Raw genomic sequence first — 26,554 nt, forward strand, 5'->3', positions numbered from 1 at the left:
TATCATGTTTATAATTGTTCTTTTGAGTTCCATGTCCTGCATTATCTCTAGGGGATTCTGGCTGGACTCCTGTAGAGGACTATTGGTATTTGGTGGGAATATGTTATTTTGGTTTTCCATGTTGTTATTTTTTCTCTGTGATTTTGACATGTGAATTTCCTTTGTAGTTTCTGATTCTTGTGTGAGACTCAAGCCTTCAAGTTTAGGGCTGCTTCTTTTTGTAAACTTTATGTGTCTTTGTGGTTTGCTTTTGGGGCATGAAAAGCTGGTTCCTCTAAGCTTCTAGTTCTCTCTTTTGATTTTATATTGGAGTTGCCAGATTGCTTTTGTCTTCAGGAGTTCCCATGGAGGCCCAAGTCAGAGGAGGATCAGATGCTCTCAGGCTTTCTCCTAAGGTCTGGATCCTTCAAGGATAGATTTTGGCCTCAGGAATTTGGGGGTTGGACTGGCCTGGGAGCCCAGCCCAGGAAAGATTCTAGTCTAGGGCAGCTGGTGACCATGCCACCCAGAGATGCAAAGGAAGATGGGGGCAGAAGGCGGCCCCACAGGCCCCTGGGGACTGCACTGAGGAGCTGGGTTGGTCTGGATGCAAAGGATCAGAAAGAGGAAAGGTCAGCCCTGGTGTCCAGGAAAGAGGCTGGCGGGTCATGCAGGCCCAGGGAAGTAGGCGTAGGTGAGGGTGGGGCCAGACCCAGAGTGCTCCTTGTACATGCAAATGAACTGTGCTAGCTTGGATGCAAAGGATCAGGAAGCAATGGTGGTTCCCCAGGTGTCTGGGGGGCAAAGACAAGGAATGGGACAGGACCCAGGCTAGGAGGAGAGACAGTTGGGATAGATGAGAGGGTGAATGAGTCTGGGGGAGTCAAGGTATGGAGGGCATGATCAACTAACCCTGGAGAGAGGCCTGTGGGTCAGGGAGACTTTTTTTTTTTTAAATTATTAAATTTTAAAAATTTACTATTTGGGCTGGAGAGATGACTCAGCGGTTAAAAGCACTGACTGCTCTTCCAGACGACGTGGGTTTGATTCCCAGCACCCACATGGTGGCTATGGAACCATCCTTAACTCCAGTTCCAGGGAAATCCAAAGCCCTCTTCTGACCTGGCAATACACTCATACACATAGAATTAAAAAAAGAAAGAAAGAAAGAAATTTATTATTTTTATTTTATGTGTTATGTATGTATTCCCTGCATGTAGGTAAGTGCACCCATGTTGTGCAATGCCCATGGTGGTCAGAAGAGGCTGTCAGATCCCCTGGGACTGGAGTTATCAACAGTTGTTAGCTGTCATGTGGGTGCTAGGATTCGAACCCAAGTCTTTTGCAAGAACAACCAGTGTTCTTAACTGCTGAGCCATCTCTACAGCCCCCATTCCTTACTTTTTAAACGCTACACAAATACATAAATATACACTCCCACAACTTTCAGCACTCCTTCCAAAGCTTACCCCTTCATGTATCAGTTAAAAATATACAAAATTTGCCATTTTTATAGATTAAGAATTTCAAAAATTAGAACAAATGTTTTCTTTGGTGTCAGAGACTAAATATCTTACACTGCATGAACTGTATCTCTGTTGCAAGTACTCAATTTTGCTACTGTGGCTCAAATTAGACAGTATTATATAAATGAGTACAGAGGCTTTATATCAAATTTATATTTCATGTCATTTTCTCATGTCACAGAAGAGTTGTTACTTCCCACAAAGGAATGGACAAATATGCATCAATGGAATATTTTTGCCTATACCTAATACACTGATTTTTATGCCTTCTTAAAACAGAAAGCCAACTACTGGCATTCTGTATCTTGAGATTCTCAAACACTGATAATTTTCACTTTTGGCAAGTATGACTGGAGATATGACCACCTCCTCACAGCAAAAAGAAACATTACAAGAAACTGTTGACTAAAACACTTAAGTTAGAACAACTTCAGAGTTTTTACCTTGCCCAAACTACATACTGTATATTAGTAATCACCTAAGTAACTTATTAGGTACATACGGAATGTTGGAAAGATGCAGAGTGGCTGATGGTGGAAAGATATTCTGGAAGTTTTTAGAGCCAGGCTTTTTAAAGCGATGCAAAGGACTGTTGCTGAAATCCTTGGTTAGTCCTTGATCTTCCTGTCCTTCTCTAGGAAGCTGAACAGATTGGTGTTTAGACAGTGTAGCACGAAGTACTTTTCCATAAAGTCTTTGGCCACTTAGATGGTTCATTGCTATAGTGTATAGAAGAAAAGAAGGAAACAGAATATCGAAAGAGGTTATCACTAATATCTAAGTTACCATAATTTTTTTTTCATTGAGTCACTTAATAGTATAATCAGTTTTAGGGTCAAAAGGTTTTAAATTCAAAAGCTCATAGGGAAATGTATTAAATAACGTCATTTATTATAACAAAAGCAATTTTAAAAGCCTAATTGAACAAAAGTAACCACCTTTTGAGCAGAGTACTAAGAAGTTCCAGAGTACTTGAAATGTAAAAAGCCCTCAAGGAACAGTTATTGAATATACAGTAGTCTCTTAACCAAAACATTTTCTTAAGAAATCTGAGCAGTAGTATTTTAGTAGCTGCTGATCAGTGAGGCCACAAAATGCTGCAATCTTTTACCACTATTGGAAAATTTGCCAAAACTTTTAAATTACTCAACAGTTCTAGAAAACCTAATTTCCAAAATAAATGTCTGGTTTCTTTTTAGATCATGCATCTATTTTGGCCTTTCTTTTTTTTTTTTTTTTTTTTTTTTTGGTCTTTTTGAGACAGGGTCTCCCTGTAGCCCCAGCTGGCCTGGAACTCACTACGTAAACCATGCTGGCCTTGAACTCAGACATCCATCCACCTGCCTCTGCCTTCAGTGACCAAGTATTTTTGAGTGAACTTCAGCTCCTAAACTAGAGCAGGTGCAAACCATGATGAAAACAACACCTGAAGCAAGCACTCTTGCAAAATTATGTTCCTACTTGCATTTGTTTATTTTGTAAAATTTAAATACAAAAGGAGTAGGTCATCACCACCACCATCAATATTAGTACCTAGCTGAGCTTGATTTGCATCCGCCATTTGCACCAAGGCATTTTCTTTCTTATTAAACATAATCTTCACTCGATGTACATCACCATACACTCCTAATAAACAAAACAAAACATGTTTAAGGCCTACAGCTATAGTTTTAAATTGTATTTATAGGTTTTCCCTACTATTTACCATCCTATGGCAATTTCAGACACTCTCTTAAGTTTCATAGCTATTAACTTATTCATTTGTCACAGATGTCCCATAAACACATCAAATTTTAGTATGTCCCCAATGGACTCATGCCCCCTCACCTCTTCCTACTTCTAGTGTTGAGCAACCCCAGATAAAGATAAATGGTAGCACTGTTCACACAGCTGCTCCTGCCAGACACTACCACCTTCTGAAATCTGTCTTTCCTTAAGTCATCCAGTCATCTGTACCTTTGCATTTTACGGTTGAAGCATCTCTCCCAATGGTGCACTTCTTCCATCCTTACTACCATTATAGCTACTGTTCCCATTTCTTGTGAGGACTACCCTAACACCCTTCTAACTGATCTCATTACACAAAATTTTTCCATTATTTGTGTTTTCCCCAAAGTGGGTCCTACATCTCAGAGAACAGGCAAAAATTACTAAACAGGGTGTGGGAAGAAAATAAAAAACAACACAAAAAAATTTCATTTTACAAATTTTTACTACATAAAAATTAAAGGCAGGAGATTCTACAATATAAAAAGCATTTTCTCATTTTTCTCTGTCAGTGTATTATATTGCAGTTTATATACTGAAGGCTAGATAACATTCATATTATAAAAATAAGATCTCTGGGTTAGATGTGGTAGTGCATGCCTTTAATCCCAGCACTCAGGAGGCAGAGGCATGCTAGTCTCTATGTGAGGTCAAGGGCAACTAGGTCTACAGCGAGACCCCGTCTCAAAAAATCAGAAAGAAAAAAGAGGAAAAGAAATCTCTGAACAGTAGCATTATTACACACTTTCCAATGCAGAAGGGCAATGGCTAGGACAGTTTCCAGCAAACAGAGCTGGTTACTAGCACCTAAAAAGACAAATTTTGACCTAGAAATAAATTTGAAAATTTTAAAAGAAAAAGTCAAGTATTCTTTATCAAGCAATGACAAGAGGCTGAAGTAGACATTCATTAAAAAACTAAAATTCTCAATAAAGCTTTTGTAAAAATTAAAAAAACAAACCTAAATAGATACAATTTTCTCTTTAAAGCACAAAAGATTTTTTTAACAAGAGAGAATTTTACTTTTAGAAAGAGAATTTTACTTTTAGAAAGACACATGCTTTGAACAGAAAAGTCATACAAAGTTACAAGATTATATTAGAAAAAATTACAAAATGTATCACTATTTGCAAGTTTGTTTGGTGTCACTACAAAGGCACATAAGGTATTTCTTTTAGTTGAAATAATTCTAAAACTGGACATAATTCTACATGTTGGGAAATTGTGTACATTTGCTAAAAATGCTGAGCAAGCCTGATGATATGCGTTCCATTCCTTCATGACTTTGCCCCAGTCCATCTGTCTGGCTTCAACATGTCTATTAATACTCTCTGTTGGGCTTTGGTCACTGCCAGGTACTAGGAAATCTCTCACTGCTCTCTGTGAACAGATATTCATTGTGTCTACTCAGTTGGCTAATCCTCATTTTTCACAAGTCAGTGAAATAAGGGGTCCCTGCTTTATACTCCCATTTATAACCTTTATTTCCCTGATTATAATCTTTATTCTAATTACCTACTAAGTCTTATTCACTGTAATATCTTCAGTGTCAAACATATTACTAGGAATATGAAAGTAATCAGCAAATATTACTAAGTGAATCAAATGTGCTCATTTCACATCTACAAATAACACTGAAAACAATAAAAATGAACTTACCAAACAGAATAAAAAGCCCATGTGGTGTGATAAACTGAAAAGGATAATATATAATATAAGTATCTTAGCTAAATAAAATACAATGTAAAAATAAGTTTATTTACAACATAATAGACAGCTGATTCTGTTCAAAGCATTGCTTTATGTTTCTATGTATAATGTTGATAAATTCTAATAAAAATCCTGAAAACAACCTTTAGGATTTCACTACAGCCATAGGTCAAGAAGCTACTACAGCACCCCTGAAAGACCATGTAGAACACTTCTTAACTCACATCAGGATTGAGGTTGGTGACAAGAAGAACAGAATTTCCTGGTATACCACTTGCCCCGGGAATGGCCATCCTTCCAGTTACAGCAGAGGAGGTGAGTGTGAGAGGACCAAGGGCTCCAGGAACAGTTGGGACAGAAAGACCTTTAAAAATACCAAAAGTATTTCATATATTCTAGCTATGTGGAGACTAACTTTTGACAGAACTTAAGTAACATAACAAAATGTGTCAAGATTATCATAAAAGACATCAAAGGCCAACTTTCTTCCCTTGTCTGGAAGCTGAGTTCCTTATTTGTTGACATAATCTGTAATACCATTTCATACTGTGCTTTTGCAGAGTAACAGGACTCATTGGTCTTTAAAAAAGCTGTTAAGTTTCTCAGAAGATTTATTAACTATAACCAATTTCTGAATAGCATCTTTATATCAAGTGGATGCAATTTTCAGATTGACCATAAATAAAATAATATACATATGATTTGGTATATATCAATTGTACAAAATAATGAGTTTCATTATGTCACTTTCATACACACAGATAATGTACTCACCCCCTTCCATCACCCTCTCTTATCCTCTCTCCACCATCTCACTGATTTCCTTCTTCCCAAAAAATATATTTTTGTATGATGTGTTGTCTTATTTTATTTTTTATTTTTTTGGTCTTTTTGAGACAGGGTCTCCTTGTAACCCCAGCTGCCTGGACCTTGCTCTGTAGACCAGGCTGGCCTCGAACTCACAGAGGATTCGCCTGCCTGTGCCTCCCGGAGTGCTGGGTTTAAAGGTGTGCGCCACCACGTCCGGCATATTATTTGTCTTTTTGAGACAGGGTCTCCCTACAGCCCCATCTGGCCTGGAACTTGCAATGTAGACCAGGCTGGCCTCAAATTCACAGGGCTCCTCCCACCTCTGCCTCTCGAGTGGTGGGACTAAAGGTGTGTACCACTATGCCCAGCAAAATCCAGTATTTTTAAAAATCATTCAGCAGAAGCCACAAACATGCATGCTGGGTACTACATTATAGTTTATATGTCTTGGAAAACTATTTTTAACCTTGTAAATTGCTATATACACATTATTATCAAAAACAAATTATCTTATTTTGTAATAATTTTTTAGACTTCTGCCCTAGATATTCTTGAACGACTGAAAGTCCTATAATACTGTATATTGACATTATATTTAAAGCAACACTTTAAGTTCCACTATTTCTTTCTTTGCTTAAAAGGTAAGTATGGAAGCTAGGAAAATGGTGCAGTGAAGAGGTGCTGAAAAGGACCCAGGTTCAAGTCCCAGCATCTACATAGAACTCACAATCATCTGTAACTCCAGCTCCAGGGAAACCAACACCCTCATTTGGCGTCTACAGGTACTGTACACAATTAGTGCACATGTATATTTACAGGCAAACATATGCCTTGCATTATGCCAGGCGAGCACTCTACTACATCCCCAGCCTCAATTCATTGATTTTTTTCCACTTAAAATTCTTTACACCAGGGTCAGGCATGGTGGCACACGCCTTTAATCCCAGCACTTGGGAGGCAGAGGCAGGGGTATCTCTGTGAGTTCAAGGTCAGCCTGGTCTACATAGTGAGTTCCAGGACAGCTGGGGCTACAGGGAGACCCTGTCTCAAAAAGACACCCCCCCCAAAATTCTTTATACTAGCCGGGTGTGGTGGCATACAGCTTTAGTCCCAGCACCCAGAAGGCAGAGGCAGGCAGATTTGTGAGATGAGAGGCCAACTGGGGCTACAGAGAGACCCTGTCTCAAAACAAAACCAAATACTCTTATCAAATTAGGATCCTTCTTTACTGAATTTTAATCCTTCTTAATATCTATTATTGTGTTTTATAATATTCAGCATCTAAAAGAAGTACCTAAAACAAAGGAAGACATTTATCAATTCCAAATGCACAAGAATTAAACTTTCAGAGATTCAAACAGGTAAAACCTATGTTTCTACTTGTTTATTTCGCTAAAAAAGATTATCTAGAGCAGTCACTTAAAATACATTTAAAACCACAAAACAACTAACTCTTAAACCTCAATCTTAAAATCCCTATCTCCTTTTGAGTTCCCCAATGGAGAGACACTAGGTGAAACTCCCAGAACTAGAAGATAAGGATAGAAAGATTATTACCAGATAGGAAACTATGCTACCACGTAAAACACAGTTATATTCATGAATTAGAAATTAAATGCTTCCCTTAAAGTAAATGATATGAATACCCTTCTATGGTGATCTTCCGAACTCATTAATGATAAAATGTGTTCCAAAGATGCTGAATAGTAAATATTACTTACTATATTGCCCTACAAAGGCATGGAAGACAAAGATGAATAAAGCAAGTCTGTTCAATATGTAATAAACTTAAATAAAGACAGCAATTCATTCCAAACATGCAATGGAATTATTGGAGTTCACTAAGGTAGCTGTGTAAAGATAAGGATGTAATGCACTCAAGTTACCTCTACAGTTGTTATACCTAATGCTTTCATTTAAAATGACTCAAATTTCAGTAAACTCCTTAAAAAACAAGAAAACAAAACACACTCTATTTAAAAAAATCATTTCAAATTCAACCTGAAAAGATTCACCTGTAGCTTGAGGAAATCCAATGGCTGGGGCAAATCCAGCAGCCCCGGCATATGGTGAGGAAATTATACCTGGTGCACCTGGTAAGAAAGAGAAGCTACAATAAATACACTACCTTCTATAAATATGCTCATCAAAGCAGTATAAAATGGCTATATAAGAATAAATCATAAGTTAAACAGAATTGTTGTGGAATAGTTTTCAAGTGGTGGTCCCTAAAGTACAAAAGGCCCTGATAACTCAGAGGCTGAGCTCTTTCAACTGGGTTCAAGGATAAAGAGCAGAGCTCAGCTATTAATAAGGTCTGGAATAAGCTGAGATTCTGGCTCTATTTAGAGCAGTTTTTCTATGTGAAAAACCATCAAATATGTGTGAAACTGTACTGTATCTAAGGGGTACTGTGCTGAAAAAAAGAAAGAAGTTAGACACTGTGGTATACATCATAATTCCAGCACTGTAGCTGGAGGATCATGAATTTAAGGTCAGTCTGGATTGCACAGTGTGATCCTGTTTAAACAAACATGATATAAGATCTTTGTCTTCACAAAATACAAGTTATGAATTACTGAGGGTCCTCTAGTAGTACAAATAAAAGTGGACTAAGGAGTAGTAAATACAGGATTCACTATGATAGTTTGAAAAGTTTTCTTTGGAAAATAAGGGAAAACTTGAGTTAGACATTATACAATTTTGAAGCACAGTGTTGTATATTTTAGACAGTAGACAAATGCTGTTCTTCCCTTTAAGAAGCCTGAGAGAAGTCAGCTCTAGTGGAAAAGTAATAAATTTGGTTTGGAACATATCAAGTTTGAGGTAACTGAAAGACATTCAACTGGAAATACCCATATATGGAAACAGCAAGGCAAACTCAAAATAATTATAAAAAAGCATACCGACTTGTAATTATCTATGTTGAAGTAGACACAGATGCCCTACAGATGAGAGCTCCACTAAAAAGGGAACAAAACAAAAAATGATAAGAGCTAAAATTAAGGGGAAAATATCCTACAGGGGAGGGAAAAAAGGGACAATAACTTTGGAAATAGTAGGAGGAAAAAGCGACCCTTAGAATTCTAAGGATTAGGATTTCAGAAGAGGAGGTCTTTCAACTGAGGTTGCAGAAGAAATGAAAAAGGAAATTACAGTTTTTGAGAAACAGTGAGTAAGAAATCAAAGTGCAAAAATAAAAAAGGAAGGTTGAGGTTTTTGGTGATAGGGAAATGAGCATATTTAGAGGATAAAGTACAGTGCACTTATCTATTAGTATAAGCCTAACAAAGCCTATCCACCTACCTACTTTTTGTCCTCAAAAGACTTAAGGCTCCTCTGTATCTAACAGAGGAGAAAAGTCCCTGAAAAATCCTAACCAAATGGAAGCTCTCATGGAAATCTGCAGTCCAAATTCACATTTCTTCAGAATCCAAGGAAATATTAATCAAGCTGTGGATTTAGGTTGAAATGATCCTAGAAGATTTTAATGTTGTAGGCTTTCACTTCCCCTTGAAAACCTCAAACAACTCTCATAATGAATTATCCAGATAAAAATGAGTAACCCATCAGAAGGTTTTTTTTTTTTTTTTTAAAAAGACAGTACCATTTAAACAAGAAGACAACTATAAAGATTTTAGGGACACTGGAATTAATAGAAAGCTTAAATGTATGTTTAAAGATGTGAGCAAGCCAAAGAACTCTAAAACCAAATCAACAACAATAAAAACTCTTCTAGGGTCAGGAAAACTTTCTTTAAAAGAACCAAATAAGAAAACTAAATATAAAACAAACAACTGTTAAAAATCCAAAACCAATGGGTCAGGCATGGTGGCAGACACCTTTAGTTCCAGCACTCAGGAAGCAGAGGCAGGAAGATCTCTGTGAGTTCTAGGCTAGCCTGGTTTACACAGCGAGTTGTCCAGGCCAGCTCTGCAGCTCTGGGGCTCTAGGGAGACCCTGTCTCCAAAAAAAAGAAGAGGAAAAGAAAAAAGTTGTTCTGCTGATAGCTAACTTTCTCAGAAAAACAATGAGAACTGAATACCATAGAATGTACACTGAAAATATTTGTCAACATAGAAATTTAAGCTTATCAAAAATATCTTTTTAAATTGATAAAATAAAGATTTCTGACAAAAATTTCCAATATGTTACCATCAGCCTTCCTCAAGTGACATACTAAAGTGTGCCCTTCAGCTAGAATGTGTACATTTCCAGGACTGTACAAGTTGCAAGAATGAAAGGCTAAATAAAATTATAAATGGTTTATTCTAAATGAATATTGATAACATAAAACAATAACAAATACATTAAAATTAAACTGTTTAAAGTATCAATGATGTAAGTTAGAGGGAGGTAAAGGGAATTAAAATGACTCAAATGAAGCTCTCATAGAAACCATTAAACTTAAAAAGTAACAGTGGGAAAATAAAAAGAAACCAAACATTCAACATATTTGATGCATGACAGATATGAGAAACATTAGTAAACCAAATAGATACCCTTTCTCGTCTGTCCTGGTGAATCTATTTTCTAAAAAATATTTTATTATTTTATTTTTAATTTGTGTGAGTGTATTGTCTGCATGTGTGTAAGTGCACCCATGTCATGTATTGCCCATGGACCTCAGAAGAAAAGTGTCAGATCCCCTGGAACTGAACGACAGTTGTTAGCCACCATGTGGGTGCTGGTAATCAAACCCGGGAACTCTGCAAGAGTAGTCAGTGCTCTTAATCATTGAGCCATCTCTCCAGCCCCCTGGTGAAGCTTAATAATTATAAAACAGTTAACATACAAAATAAGTGAATTTTATGTGAGAAGAATAGTGCATCAGAAATACTGAGAGAAGGTTACATGAGAAAAATCTAGGGGAAAACCACTCCAGGCACAACAAAGAACCAATGGCATGATTTGTAAAGAGTATACACAGCATGCTTGAGGAAAAGAAGGAATGTCAGTGTTCTGGGGACAAAGGAAGGAGTACCAGAAGAGATGTCAAAAAGATGAAATGTGACATAGATGGTACAGGAATTTATAGTACAATATAAGGATGGGGACACCAACTCTGAAAAAAATGAGAACCTTTGCGAGTTGGTTAGCATTAAGTGAAATAATTTGATTCATATGCAATAAACTATACATACATAAAAGGTATGAGGCAGCTGGGGAGGAAGCTCAGTGTGCACCATCTGCCTGTGTAAGGCCCTAGGTTCAATCCTCAGCACTATGCCTCAGAAGTACTATGTGATGAGTTTTTATATTTAAAGTTAATGAAACAATCATCAGGAAAATAAGAAGTATTTCTATCACTCCTACAAATCATGTACCCCCTTGTAATTCATCTCTCTCCACACTAGTCTCCAAGAACAGAGACTTTTCAGTCACTATAGAGTAGGTTGCATTTTATGTGCTTGTGTGAATATAAGCTTTTCTTTCTGTGGGGTACATAAATATTCAGATCAATAGTTAGGTCACATTACAGGTACACATTTAACTTTGGGAATGTGTATGTGTGTACATGTGCACATTAAGCCAGAGGTAAACTACAGGTATTCCTCAGAAAACATCCACCTTGTTTTCTGAGACAGTTTTTCACTGGGACCTGGAGCTCACTGATAGGGCTAGGCTAAGCTGCCTGGTCAGTGAACTCCAAGGATCTGCCTGCCTCTGCCTCCCCCGCTCTAGAATTCCAAATACACTACCACACTCAGCCTTTTTACTGGTGATTAAACTCAGGTTCTCCTGCTTCTCATTTGCCAGTCATGTGGCGAATACTTTACCCACTAGGCTATCTCCCCAGCCCCCTCATTTGATGTTTTAAAGAACTACCAAACTCTTTGCAAAGTGGTTTTATCATCTGACACTGTCACAAATAGAATATAGAAATCAAAGATGAGCCATATTCTTGGTAGAATAAGTAACTTAAATTATAGCTATTCCAATGGACATGTAATCATATCTTACATTTCTGAGATTAGTGAAACTGAGCATTTTTTCATGTGCATACTGTCATTCATATATTGCTTTTTTAACATTTTTTAAAATTGAGTCCTTGTTTCCTTGTAATTAAGTTATGAGCTTATTATCCTTGGTATAAATATTTGTCTGGAAAATGTGTGCAAAATATTTGTCTTCAAGTCTGTGGCTTGATTTTTTTTTTTTTTTTTTTTTTTTTTTTTTTTTTTAATGAGACAGGGTCTCCCTGTAACTCCAGCTGTCCTGGAACTCACTATGTAGACCAGGCTGGCCTTGAACTTACAGAGATCTGCCTGCCTCTGTCTCCCGAGTGCTGGGATTAAAGGTGTGTACTACCATGCCTGGCTTGTATTTTCCTTTTTTAAAAAATATTATTACTCAAGTTGGTTTGTTTATGAAGCTTGAATTAAGCTCTAAGGTGGTGGTTGCACTCAAAACAGAACCCAATAAAAACATAAAGAGAGTTCAAAAAAATTTTTTATTTTTATTTTATGTGTTATGAGTGTACTGCCTACATATTGATAAGTGCCCGGTGTCATGCAATGCCAGTGGAGGTCAGAAGAGGCTGTTGGATCCCCTAGAACTGGAGTTTTGGACAGTTGTTAGCTACCATGTGGGTGCTGGGATTCAAGGCCGGATCTTCTGCAAGAACAACCAGTGTTCTTAACTGCTGAGCCATCTCTCCAGCTCCAATTCTTGGTATTTTTCAAACAGTGGAATTCTTTTTCTTTTTCAATGCCAAGGGTAGAAACACAGGCCTCACATGAGATAGACAAGCACTCTACAGCTGAGCTACTTTTCCCAGCCTCCAATTTAAATTTTGGTTGGGTAAATAAGACAAATCATTTCCTCTTGTGACTCATGTTTTTTGTGTTTGGGTAACTTTTATATACCTCCAGGTTGGAAAGATTTTCTCCTGTGTCCTCTGGAAATCTGTACAGTCTTAAGTTTTATATATGTGGCTAAAGTCCATTTCAAATTATTTGCCAGTGTGGTGTGATGTAAGGATCAATAGGAGGATTCACTTGGAGAAAGAAAGCATTTGTTGAAGATTTTCCTGTATTTCCAGTCTGTTATAATTCACTACTTTATACAACCAGGCAGACATAGCAGCACATGCCTGTAATTCTAAGACTTGGGAGGCAGAGGGAGAAGATTTAAGTTCAAGGTCAGTCTAGGTTACATAGTAAAGGAGCTAGTCAGGGTTACACAGAGGAGAACCTGTCTCAAAACCACCATCAACATAACCACTACCAAACAAATTAAAAATAAAACAAAACGGGGCTGGAGAGATGGCTCAGCAGGTAAGAGCACTGACTGCTCTTGCAGAGGACCTGGGTTCAATTCCCAGCACCCACATGGCGGCTATGAATCGTCCTTAACTCCAGTTCCAGGGGAATCTGAAACCCTCTTCTGACCTCTGCGGCATTGCATGACATGGGTACACTCACATACATGCAGGCAATTCACTCAGTCACATAAAATAAAAATACTACAGTATTTAAAAAATAAAAACTAAACTAAATTAGAAAACCATCCTCCCCCCAAATTTGTGGACCTATAAGATGGCTCAGTATGGGACTGGAGAAATGGCTCAATGGTTAAGAGCATTGATTGCTCTTGCATGGAACCCAGCTTTGAGTCCCAGCACCCACATGGTGGCTGACAACAGTTTGTAACTCCAGTTCCAGGGCATCTAATGACCTCGTCTGACCTCCACAGGCACTGCAGGACATGGGTGCACTTACATACATGTAGACAATACATTCATAGACATAAAATTAAAAAATTAAAAAAATTTTTTTTGGCTGGGCAAGATGGTGCACGCCTTTAATCCCAGCACTCGGGAGGCAGAGGCAGGAGGATCTCTGTGAGTTCCAGCCTGGTCTACATAGTGAGTTGAGTTCCAGGTCAGCTGGGGCTACAGGGAGACCCTGTCTCAAAAAGACCAAATAACACACACACACACATATATATATATATTTTATAATAGTTTATTATTTTTATTTTATGTGTATGTGTGTATTATCTGCAAGTGCACCTGTGTTATGCAATGCCCATGGAGATCAGATGAGGGTATCAGAGCCTCTGGAACTGGAGTTACAGACAGTTGGGTGCTGGAATAGAAAACGGGTCCTCTGCAAGAACAGTCAGTGCTCTTATGTGCTGAGCTCTTTCTCCAGCCCCATTTTATATATATATATTTATTTTAATTTATGTGTATGAGTGTACTGCCTGCATGTATGTGAGTGCACCCATGTTGTGCAATGCTGCAAAGGTCAGAAGAGGGCTTCGATTCCCCTGGAACTGGAGTTAAAAATGGTTCGTAGCTGCCATGTGGGTGCTGGGAATCGAACCCAGGTCCTCTGCAAGAGCAGTCAGTGCTCTTACCCACTGAGACATCTCTCCAGCCCCAATATATATTTTTTAAAAACGATGTTTCGGTGGTAACAGGCACATGCCCCTAAAATTGAAAATCTCAGTTTGATCCTCAAGACCCACATGGCAGGAGAAAACTGACTTCCACAAGCACAGTGTCATGTGATTGCACAAACACAAAATAAATAAAATTTAAAAACAACTATTTAAATCACATAGCTGTGGTGGTTTGAATGATACTGTCCCCCATGGGCTCCAGGTATTCGGACATTCTGTCCCCAGCTATTGGAGCTGTTTTGGGAGATCTCAGGTGTGGCCACACTGGAAGGTGTGGAAGGATGTCACTGGGGGTGGGCACAGACCGGTCTTAAGCCTTGGCAGATCACCAGTCACTCTGCCTCTTGTGCCTGCTTAGAGATGTGAGAGCTTAGCTTCTGCTTCTACTCCAGCCACCTCTGCCACCATGCCTCCCTGCCATGATGGACTCTTGCCCCCTTGGAACTGTAAGCTAAATAAACTGTTCCTTTTGTAAGTTCCTTGGTCATGTGTTTCTAACATAGCAACAGAAGAGTAACTAATACAATAGCTAACTTCATTTATTCTGCAGTATCAAAGATTGAAATCTTGGGCTTAGCAAATGCTAAGCAAGCATGCCACCAGAAGAACATTATCCTTAGTCCATCTTTTTTCTTCTCTTTTCTTTAAGACAGGGTCTCCCTATACCTCCAGCTGGCCTGGAATTTGCTAGGTAGACTAGGCTGGCCTCAATCTCACAGAGATCTGCCTGCCTCTACCTCCTGAGTGCTGGGACTAAAAGTGTACAACACTATGCTCAGCCTCTTTTTAATTGTTTTAGCTGTTTTAATTTTTGTTGTTGTTTTTGAGACAGGGTTATCCTGTAGCCCCAGCTGGCCTGAAACTAGCTATGTAGCTGGCCTTGAACTCACAGAGATCTACCTGCCTCTGCCTCCCAAGTGATGGGATTAAAGGCCTATGCCACCCCCCACCACAGCTGTTTTATTTAATTTTATTTTGGAGACAGGGTCTATATCAGTAAACCTGATCTTGAATTCACTAGGTAGCCCAGGATGACCTCTAACTCATGATCCTCTAGCCTCAGCCTCTGGAGTACTTAGAATGCAGGCATATGCCACCTTATCCACTATTCTGTGTGTGTGTGTGTGTGTGTGTGTGCACACGCGCGCGTTTTTTATTTTATGTGTATGTGTGTATTGCCTACATGTAGGTAAGTGTACCTGTGTAGTGCAATGCCCACAGAGGTCAGAAGAGGCTATCGGATCCCCTGGAACTGGAGTTACGGACACAGTTGTTAGCTGCCATGTGGGTGCTGGGATTTGAACCCGGGTCTTCTGCAAGAACAACCAGTGTTCTTAACTGCTGAGCCATCTCTCCAGCCCCTTATTTATTTTATTTTCTGTGTATGCGTGTATTGCCTACATGTAGGTAAGTGCACCTGTGTCGTGTGATGCCCGTGGAGGACAGAAGAGGCTGTGGGATCCCCTGGAACTGGAGTTACAGACAGTTGTTAGCTGCCATGTGGGTTCTGGGATTTGAACCCAGGTCTTCTGCAAGAACAACCAGTGTTCTTAACTGCTGAGCCATCTCTTTGTTATTGAAATGATAACAACAAAGACTTTTCTGCCAAATCAGCATATAAACATAAAAAATTTACAATAAATAGTTACAAACTATTTTCTAGAAAATTCTGGATAACAAGTTAGTTGTTATAATCCTGTAATTTTCTCATCTATAAAAAGAGGAGTATGTGGCCAGGTGTGGTGGTGCATGCCTTTAATCCCAGTACTCAGGAGGTAGAGGCAGGCAGATCTCTGTGAGTTGGAGGCCAGCTTGGTCTCCCCATAGTGAATCCAGGCCAGCTGCAGCTACAGGGAGACCCTGTCTCAAAAAGACCAAAAAAAAAAAAAAAAAAGAGTATGGGTTAAATATTACTAAAGGGGTCAATAATACCTTATGGTATTTTATTTAGCAAAGGAAAATAAATCAAGGGTAAAAACCGGTATTTTACCTAAATAATAAACCACATTTTTTTAAGAGGTGTAACGCTAAAAAGTAGTACATATCAATCTAATGATATATCCAAAATCAGCCACCCATTGTTTTGGCCTTTATATAAACATTTAAAAGAAAAAAAAGTTTCCCAAGAGCACTTGTGGCAAAATTCTGTTGATTGTAAGCCTGCATACTAAAAATCAACGTTACCACTGAAATAATTAATTGAAAGCAAGTAAGAAGCTTTTGAGTAATATTAATGTGTTAATGTTAGAATATAATTTGGAACAACATAATTTTAGGTTTATTTGTGATTCTCAACTAATAGGAATACCTTATATATTAAGATTTAATTAATTGGCACATATGTTTCACAATTCTTCCCTTCCTTTTGAAATTTGGAGAGAACTCAAGAAGAAATAGGCCAACACAGATTAATAAATGAAACTTGTAACTTCAGAAAATCTCCTCTGTGACTGAAAAAGAACTACTCACCGAAAGCAGCAGCCATCGGGGTTTCAAGAGACGGCTGGCTGTCACCAGTAGGAAGGTCTAAGCGAGTGAAGTCTCTGCTTTTGTCATTATTGTATTTCACATTAAGGCTGGTGAGCTTGGAGAAGTCAATACGCAGAGTGCAGCATGCATTATAGATATTCTGGCCATCCAGAGCCTGAAGCATATGAGAAAGGACTGATGTTTTGGCAAGACCACACTGAAAACTGAGGTCGCCTCCACCTTGACAGAGAGTGGCAATCCAGTATTAAGCAAAGAGCAAAGGAGAAAGATCTAGGTTTACTACCTTCATTATAACTGGCCAGATCAAATGAGAGAAGAGACAGATAAGCTTGGAAAACTATTCTACAATACTATAGAAACACTATTACTATGGTTATTTTGCTTACAGCAAATATGTTTAAAGATGTAAATTTCATATTTCAACTTCATTTTAGTATTATTTATATAGGTTAAGATGAAACATCACTGCAATATTTGTCAGTCATAACAAAAAAAATTTTTCTTGGTCTTTTTGAGACCGGGTCTCCCTGAAGCCCCAGTGAAGTCCTGGAACTCACTATGTAGACCAGGCTAGCCTTGAAAATCACAGAGATCCGCCTGCCTCTGTCTCCCAAGTGCTAGGATTAAAGGCATGCGCCACCACGCCCGGATCATAAAAATATTTTCTATTGCATATTTTTTCTTTTGTACTTGTTACTTTGAATAATGAAGGAAATTTGGAGTCAGCTGTGGCCAAAGATAAGTAATTCTGTTTTTAAGAATTGGGGCTGGAGAGATGGCTCAGTGGTTAAGAACACTGACTATTCTCTCAGAAGACCCAGGTTCGAATCCCAGCACCCACACTCATTTCCAGGGTATCCGACAGCCTCTTCGGTCCTCCGCAGGCATGGCATGACATGGGTGCACTTACCTACATACAGGCATAACACTCATATACATAAAATAAATAAAAATTTTAAAAAAAGAATAAAATGGGCTATTTGTGGCTAGTGGTTGCTTCCATAAAGACTTCAACTTATTAAAATACATACAGGAAATCAAAGCATGATACACAAAAGTAATATAAAACAAATATGCAGCTAGATGGTATAGGAAATATAAAGGCTACATTCCTGAGTGCCACAAAATGCATGAAACAAAGTATGTTAAACTTTAGGCTCTATCTCTAAGCAGAAACTAAAAAATGATTCAGAAACCAATACAAGATATAATTATAACAGCTCTCCAAAGAAACTGTCTAAAACAACCAACATTTTTTATTTTTATTTTTTTTGGTCCTTTTGAGAAAGGGTCTCCCTGTAGCCCCAGCTGACTTGGTACTTGCTATGTAGACCAGGCTGGCCTTGACCACACAGAGATCCACCTGCCTCTGCCTCCTGAGTGCTGGGACTAAAGGCGTGTGTGGCCTCCCACCCCCATCCCTGCAATCTCCCCCACTCCCCCTGCTCTGAATGGAACTTTAGAAAAAATTTTTTTTAATTTATTATTTTTATTTTATGTGTATGTGTGTACTGCCTGTGTGTAGGTAAGTGCACCCCCGTCATGAAATGCCCATGGAGGACAGGAGCTGTTGGATCCCCTGGAACTGGAGTTAGGACCGTTGTTAGCTGCCATGTGGGTGCTGGGATTCAAGCCCAGATCTTCTGCAAGAACCACCAGTGTTCTTAACCGCTGAGACATCTCTCCAGCCCCCTGAATACATTTTTAGCTCATCAAAACAAATCAAAGACTCATGCACTTAAAAAAAAAAAAAAAAAAAAAAGGCAACATAAATTGATAGCAGCTTACTTCTTAAGGTTTAATGTCTTTACCAATTTAGAATTCAACAGGAATGAGAGCTGAATGTGGTTACAAAAATAAATCAATCTCAAGTTGACTGAATACAAGTAAAGGAAGGAACAACATCAAAATTCTGCTTTATCAGTCAGGTTTCATCAGGAGTACCATGTTTAAGTGTAGACTTTAAACATGACAAATAGGAATAAGTCTCAGAGATCTGAGAAGTTGATAGCACTGGTTATTTCCTATGAAGAAAGTAATAATTTCTAGCTTAGAAAAAAGGAACACATGGAACTATGCTATTAACAATGATCAAAATGCAACCCCTCCCCTGAAAAACCACAAAAACACCATCAGCAAAAAAAAACCCTAAAAGATAAACTGGAACAAATAAGATGTGATGGCCTCCTTCAACTATCTCTAAAGTGAATTACTAACAGTCATTGAAAAATAAAAAAACATAATTACCATTTTGGCATAATGTGCATTCAATGGGTCAGCATACTGAAGCAAGGCCTGAAATTGATTATTCTTTGTAAAGGTGATAATCTTCAAGACCGTGCCAAATTTAGAAAATATCTGGAAAAAAAAGTTCACATTAAATCTAAGGAAAAATCTTAAATCAATGTACCTTTATAAATACATCTTCATTCATGAATCCCATTTTGTTTTTCTGATTCTTTGAGGCAGGGCCCCATGTAACTTCAAACTCACTATGTAGCCAAGGCTAGCCCTAAACTCCTGATCCTTCTGCCTCTACCTCCCTAGTACTAGGATTAGAGGGATCCATTATCTGGGTCACTATGGTTTTAGTTACTGAAACAATTTCTCACTGAGTAGCTCAGGCTGGCCTCAAATTCATACTCCTCCTGCCTCAGCTTCCCAAGTGCTAAAATTCTAAGCATGTGCTACCACACAAGGCTATGAGCCTTATTAATATATTAAATGAAAATTCTTTTTCTCCATTAAAACTTTTGGTACAAAAATGTCTTAAGACAAGCCTTATGATAAACCGTGGATGTATTATAGTGCCTGGTACACAACAGGCACTCAAACATTTAACAAATCAATTTTATAGCACGTACAAATGGGACTGCACAAATATAGAAGGAGGTCACGGTAATTAACTGACAGACTGAAATAATGGTGAATGAATGGAAACGAGAAAGTCAAATGGATCAACTACTTCACCCTATGAGTCAGCAGCTACTTATGAAGGTTTCTATGAATAGAAACAAGATATTCAAATGAGAGCTGTTCAATTAATTAATTAAGTATAGAATACTGTTCTAAGCACTGGTAAGTTAAAGGTGAACAACACAGACAAAAATCTGTCTTTATTGGGACAATAAATAACCAAAGGATGCAATGATGTTTGGTCATATAAAAGTATTATGAAAAACAATAAAAGAGAAAGGGTGAGTACAAATGCAAGAGCAGGGAAGTGGCCAAGGGAGGACTTGCTGAAGAGGAAAAAGAGTATGGAGAAATCTTCCTGACAGATCTAGTTACTAAGCTTATCAAAACTAGTTCACCTAAGTACTACAAAGACACGTGACTAGGGTTACCAGTAACTAATTCTAACAGACTAGGTAGCATAAAACAGAATTTTATTTTATATTTGGATCTTAATGAGTCAGAAATTTGTCTCTCTGCTCCTGAAAATAAAAAGGGTAAGCACTGCTCAGGCTGGTAAGACTTTACTATTACTAAGCGTTAATCTTTTTTTTTTGGGGGGGGGGGTCTTTTTAATACAGGGTCTCCCTGTAGCCCTAGCTGTCCTGGAACTCACTATGTAGACCAGGCTGGCCTTGAACTCACCAGGCCTGCCTCTGCCTCCCAAGTGCTGGGATTAAAGGCATGCGCCACCACACCTGGCCTAACCGTTAATCTTAATAGGCAATTGGTCTAGCTTTTTTCTCAAAAAATGTTTATTATTTTTATTTTACATGTATGAATCTATTGCTTGCATGTATATAAGTATGCCCATGTCATACAATGCCCATGGAGGTCAGAAGAAAGAGATCAGATTCCCCTGGAACTGGAGTTAGCGATAGCTGTTAGTCATCATGTGGGTGCTGGGAATCAAATCTGGGTCCTCTGTAAGAGCAGCCAGTGCTCTTAACCTCTGAGCTATCTCAACAGCCCCGGGGTCTAGCTTTTAAATGACTAAATAAATAAATAAATAAATTCTCAAAAGTAATAATCCCAAAGCCCAGGCTGAAAAAGAGAAAAAGTAAAAGAAAGGAGGCTGGTAGAATGGCTCAGTGGGTAAAGGTGCATGCAGTCAAGCTTGATGATCTGAGTTTGATCCCTGGAACCCAGACGGTGAAAGGAGAGAAATGACTTCTGCGAGTTGTCCTCTGACCTCCACACATAGATGACATGGACATGCACACACATACACAAAAATAAACTTAAGTTTTTTCATTTTTTATATTTTATGCATATGTGTGTATTGCCTGCATGTATATAAGTGTATCTGTGTCATGCAATGCCCAAGGAGTTCAGAATAGGGCGTCAGAGCCCCTAGAACTGGAGTTAAGGATGGTTGTTAGTTGCCCTGTGGGTGCTGGGAACCAAACCCAAGTCCTCTGCAAGAATAGCCAGTGCTCTTAACCAGTGAGCCATCTCTCCAGTCCCTATACTTAAAAAAAAAAATTTTATTTATTATTTTTATGTGTATGTGTGTATTGCCTGCATGTAGGTAAGTGCACCCATGTCACGCAATGCCCGCAGAGAACAGAAGAGGCTGTCAGATCCCCTGGAACTGGAGTTATGGACAGTTGTTAGCTGCCATGTGGGTGCTGGGATTAGAAACTGGGTCTTCTGCAAGAACAGCCCATGTTCTTAACCACTGAGCCATCTCTCTAGCCTCCAGACTTCTTTTTTTAAAGCTAAAAAAGGGATAGGGGCTAATAATGGTCACTTCTCTCCTTCACATGGCTGCCTAGTATTCTAAGTTATAAATCAGATTGAATTTCCTTCTTAAAATCCTTCACCCCAGGCAACTCGGGAGGCAGAGGCAGGTGGGTCTCTGTGAGTTCAAGGCCAGCCTGGTCTATACAGTGAGTTCCAGGACAGCTGGGGCTACAGGGAGACCCTGTCTCAAAAAGACCAAAAAAAAAAAAAAATCCTTCACTACATTTCTATCATCTACATAATAGAATCCAGGCTTGTAGACAGCATAATCTTGCCAGGGTTTACCTATACAAGCTCATCTCCTTCTAGTCCCAGCTGTCCTGGAACTCACAATGTAGACCAGGCTGGCCTCGAACTCACAAAGATCTGCCTGCCTCTGCCACCCAAGTGCTGGGATTAAAGGCGTGCATCACCACGCCTGGCCTGACTTTATTTTAAAAACACTATTTACATCAAAATTATAGAACTGTCTATTATGTTTTTCAAAATATATCAAGTGATTGAGACTTCTATACTCATCCTTGTGATTTCAATATTCCTAGAAATTTTACTCAAGCTAAGGTTAGATAAAAGCTCCTTGAAGAATATATCGTCTTAATCCTTTCTGTATCATTAAGTACAATTCCTGACATATAAGAGTTTAAAATGCTTGTTATTAAATAACAGAGTACCTGCTTAGCATGTGCTAGATAGTGGGCTTAATATGTGATGGGGGAAGGTTACTGGCACCCCTTTAGAATTTTTAAACCCAAAATACTGAAATGTAACAGGGGGTCAACTGAAAAAAATTAATTGTACTCTACTGTGACATGGAACAACTGTTACCTAGGATTTATGTAGGATACTATTCTTTCTTCATTTTTCATGCTTAGCTATTTAAAAATTATGCTGTATTTCCAATACTCAGGGGGAAGAGGTAGGTGAATTTCTGTGATTTTAAAAACCAGTTTGGGAAAAAGAAAATGACCAGTTTGGTCCATACAGAAAGTTACAGACCAGCCAGGACTATAAAACAAGATCCTGTTTCAAAAAACAAAACAACAACAAAACAAAGTCCAAAATAATTTCCTTCTATCTCTGCCTTCCCAGAACTAGGATTATAGTTTTGTGCCACCACACCAGGTTAAAATGGGAATTTCTTACTATTCCCCCAACCAGTGTTGGGTATTACTACAATTACTGGTACTAGGGATCGAACCTAAGACCTCATGCATAGAAAGTTCTTCAGGCTACATGTTCTACCACTCAGTTATACCCCAAGCCCTGCCACTCCACTCTTATCCCCCCCGCCCCCCTTTGGTCTTTTTGAGACAGGGTCTTCCTATAGCCTCAGTTGGCCTGGAACTCACTCGCTATATAGACCAGGCTGGCCTCCATCTCACAGATCCATTTGCCTCTGACTACTGAGTGCTGGGATTAAAGGATGTACCACCACTACACCTGGCCTTCTTTTGAAATCAAGAATTCAAATTAGAAAAAGGAGGCCATCAAAAAATATCTTTAATTGATACGATTTCTTCTATGAAACAGGATGGTAAATATTTATTATTTAAAAAAGTATATCAAGCTGGGCGTGGTGGCGCACACCTTTAATCCCAGCACTCGGGAGGCAGAGGCAGGCGGATCTCTGTGAGTTTGAGGCCAGCCTGGTCTACACAGTGAGTTCCAGGACAGCTGGGGCTACAGGGAGACCCTGTCTCTAAAAGACAAAAAAAAAAGTTTTATCAACCAAATAATAATCTAAAGAACATAGGCATTGAATATCAAAAGCTAAAGAGGCCACATTTGATCCTGTGGTCAGAAGAGTATTACTCCTTACCTGATGAAGAACTTCCAGGGTGACAGGGTAAAAGAGGTTTTCAATAATTATTCGGAGCACAGGGCTTTGCCCAGGTAGCACTGTGCCTTCATTAGAAGGAGCTCCAGGAAGGGCCAGGTTTCCTGACTGGGCAGCACTGACAGCCTGAAGTGCAGCTTGGGCTCTCTAGAGAACAATGCAAAAACCAATGCTTTTAATAACACAGAAATACTGTATGAATCCTAAAACAAAGATGACAAAAAACACATGAATAGTTAAATTAAAAAGATAAACACTCTCATCTGATCTGGATGCATAAATCTTAACCTTATAGTCAGGCAAGTTACCTTTTAGTCACAGTAATACAATAGCTAAGAAAGTTGCTTTAAGTTTACACGAAAAGTTAAAAAAAAAAAAACCCAAAACCAAAACAATAGCTAAGAAAGTTGCTTTAAGTTTACACGAAAAGTTAAAAAAAAACCCAAAAACCAAAAAATAACATGGGGCTAGGGAGATGACTCAGTCACTAAAGTATTTATTATACACCCCATGTAAAAAAGTTAAAAGCAGTACTATGTACTTATAGTCCCAGGATTTGGGAGGCAGAGACAGGCTAACCTACTCTAATCTTGGTGTGCTCAAAAGAAGATGGGCAGTGACTAAAGAACAACATTCTAGGCTTTCCTCTGGCCTCCGCATTTACCCACCGTAAGTTAAGTGTGGTGTGTATACATACATATGTGGAGGGGGGAGAGGGAATCTGGCCATGACTTTTACTTTCTAATTTTTTCCTTTTGGTCTTTTTGAGACAGGATCTCCGTGTAGCCCTGGCTGACCTGGACCTTGCTATGTATACCAGGCTGGCCCTGAACTCACAGAGATCAGCCTGCCTCTACTTCCCAAGTGCTGGGACTAAAGATGTGCATCACCATGCCCAGTTACTTTCTTTTCTTTTTGTTTTTTTTTGAGACAGGATCTCCCTATAGGCCTAGCTTTCCTGGAATTCACTATGTACACCAGGCTGGCCTTGAACTCACAGAGATCTGCCAGCCTCTACCTCCCAAGCACTGGGATTAAAGGTATACTCGGCTTTACTAATTTTTTAAAAAATAGTGAGGATTTAGGTGTGGTAGGGGCATGCCTATAATCCCAGCACTTAGGAGGCTCTCAAGATTGAAGCTAGCTTGAGACATATAAGACTGTTCCTTAAAAAACAAACAGCCAGGCATGGTGATACACACCTTTAATTCCAACATTTGGGAGGCAGAGCTAGGTGGATCTCTGTGAGTTCAAGGCCAGACTGGTTTACATAGTGAGTTCCAGCTGGGGCTATAGGATCTCCCTGTCTTAAAAGACCCCGCCCCCAATAAAGAATTACCATTTATAATGTCTTAAAATGGCTGCCCACAAAGTAGATTTTTCTTTTCCTGTTTAGGGCAAGTTGGGCTCTCAATATCTGCAGGCACATCTAAACATAGACCAAAAACATTTGGGGGGAAAAAACAGACTTTCTTCTATACTGAACATACAGATTTTTTTTCCTTGTCATTATACCTTGAACAATAAAATATAATAATTCTTTTTGAGGAGGGGTCAGGGGAGACTGAATCTCGCTATTATGTAGCTTAGGCTGGCCTGGAACTTATCATCTGTGTGCTGGGATTACAAGGGTATACCACTACAACTGGCAGTATAACTACTATTTATAGAACATTTATGTTGCTTTAGGTATTAATATATATTAATATATATATTTTTTGGTCTTTTTGAGACAGGGTCTCCCTGTAGCCCCAGCTGTCCTGGAACTCACTATGTAGACCAGGCTGGCCTTGAACTCACAGAGATCCACCTGCCTCTGCCTCCTGAGTGCTGGGATTAAAGGCATGTACCACCAAGCCTGGCATAATCTAGAGATTTAAGCATGTAAGATCATGTGTGTAAGTGATATGCACATATTACACTGTTGTACTGAAATGACATATGCATCCTTGATTTTGGAATAAGGACCCTAGAAGCAACCAAACACAATTCCATGAATCCAGAGGGAGAACTACACTCGGCACAGTAAAGATTCCTGCAAACATGAATCTAATCAGATGATCAAAGAGCCTATCATCAGTACTGGAATAAACTGAAATTTTGGGTATATTTGTCAAAGACACATATCTTGAATTGAATTACAAGGAAAAATAAGATAAAGTCAAACTGAGGGACGTTCTAGGAAATAAAAAGCCGGCATTTTTCAACACTGTTAAAGACATGACCGTCAACAAAAATGGAGTATGTATTTGGCTGAAATCAATCAATCTTTCTCTGTCTTTTCTCTCTCTCTCTCTCTTTTTCTCTGGAGGAGCAGTAAGATTGAACTCAGGGCCTCCTGCATACTGGGCAAACATGCTATTCCTGAGGTAAGTATGTGAGACTTTTTGGTTTTTTTTTTTTTAAAAATCATTGTTATAATTAATTTTATTAAAGTAAGTACCTTTCTGAAACTTGAAAGCCTTTATTTCCTGTAGGTTAACAATTTTAACAAATTCCACTTTTATATTTGTTTTGTATATATTCTTTTTCTGTTTTAAGCACTTAATATATTCTTCAAATTACAGGAAATCTTATTTTAATATATGAAATGTTACAAATTTTCATATTACCCTTGTGCAAAGGTCACATTAATCTCTATATTGGGTCCAATTTTAGTGTATGTGCTGAACTGAGCACCATCCTTTTAAAAACTGCTTGTCTACAAACATTTCAGTGGTAGATTTATGCCAAATAGATTTTTGTATGTCAGATAATACAAGAACTGGTAGGAGGCAGATATTATTAAGGATGGAAATGGGGGAAAGAGAGTACTTTAACTGGGGATGGATTAGCAAGTGTTATACAGGAGGAGTGAAGAAAGATAAATAATGCCTAGCTGGTATAAGAAAACCAGAGGGAATGATATTAATCCAAAAAACTACTAAAGAATTACACACATAATACCTCTACATGAGTTGGTATGTATAGCTGGAGATTACATAACAAGAAAAACGTTCTTTTGAGTTGTTGGCCAGGGTAGTCTCCAAGACTCCCAAAATTAACATAGGCTATTACCACAGCCTTTGACTGCCTCCCAGAACTTGGAAGATAAGACCTTATTGCTACAGACAGGCCACACTTCAGACACAGGACTTCGAGCAACTGAGCTAGAACTGACCTGGAAGTTTCCTCCCTGAAGACTAGCTCTCATAGCATCAGAGGTATCAAGTTGCCAAGGGAGGAAACCATCAATAGTCATACCCGGTTATAAAGCCTAACAAACAACAATGACTGGCCCAACAAACTATTGCTATTGGTGTAATACTGGCACCTTTATCTT

At 38.7% G+C, this 26,554-nt stretch overlaps 1 protein-coding gene across 5 annotated transcripts in view; it reads right to left on the reverse strand.

Annotated features, from left to right (window-relative positions):
- Ptbp3 (polypyrimidine tract binding protein 3) overlaps nt 1-26,554 on the reverse strand; it is a 117,569-nt gene that overhangs the window by 8,937 nt on the left and 82,078 nt on the right. For all 5 annotated transcript variants that reach the window (XM_017797629.2, XM_017797628.2, XM_029562528.1 and 2 more), the window contains 8 exons: nt 23,215-23,379; nt 18,942-19,052; nt 16,674-16,848; nt 7,808-7,885; nt 5,207-5,346; nt 4,932-4,965; nt 3,039-3,131; nt 2,008-2,224 (listed from right to left, as the gene is read on the reverse strand). In XM_017797629.2, the coding sequence (XP_017653118.1) occupies nt 2,008-2,224; nt 3,039-3,131; nt 4,932-4,965; nt 5,207-5,346; nt 7,808-7,885; nt 16,674-16,848; nt 18,942-19,052; nt 23,215-23,379 (1,013 nt within the window). The remainder of the gene's footprint in view (nt 1-2,007; nt 2,225-3,038; nt 3,132-4,931; nt 4,966-5,206; nt 5,347-7,807; nt 7,886-16,673; nt 16,849-18,941; nt 19,053-23,214; nt 23,380-26,554) is intronic.

The sequence above is a fragment of the Nannospalax galili genome, unplaced genomic scaffold, assembly GCF_000622305.1.
Source record: "Nannospalax galili isolate Female #2095 unplaced genomic scaffold, S.galili_v1.0 scaffold1255, whole genome shotgun sequence".
NCBI lineage: Eukaryota > Metazoa > Chordata > Mammalia > Rodentia > Spalacidae > Nannospalax > Nannospalax galili.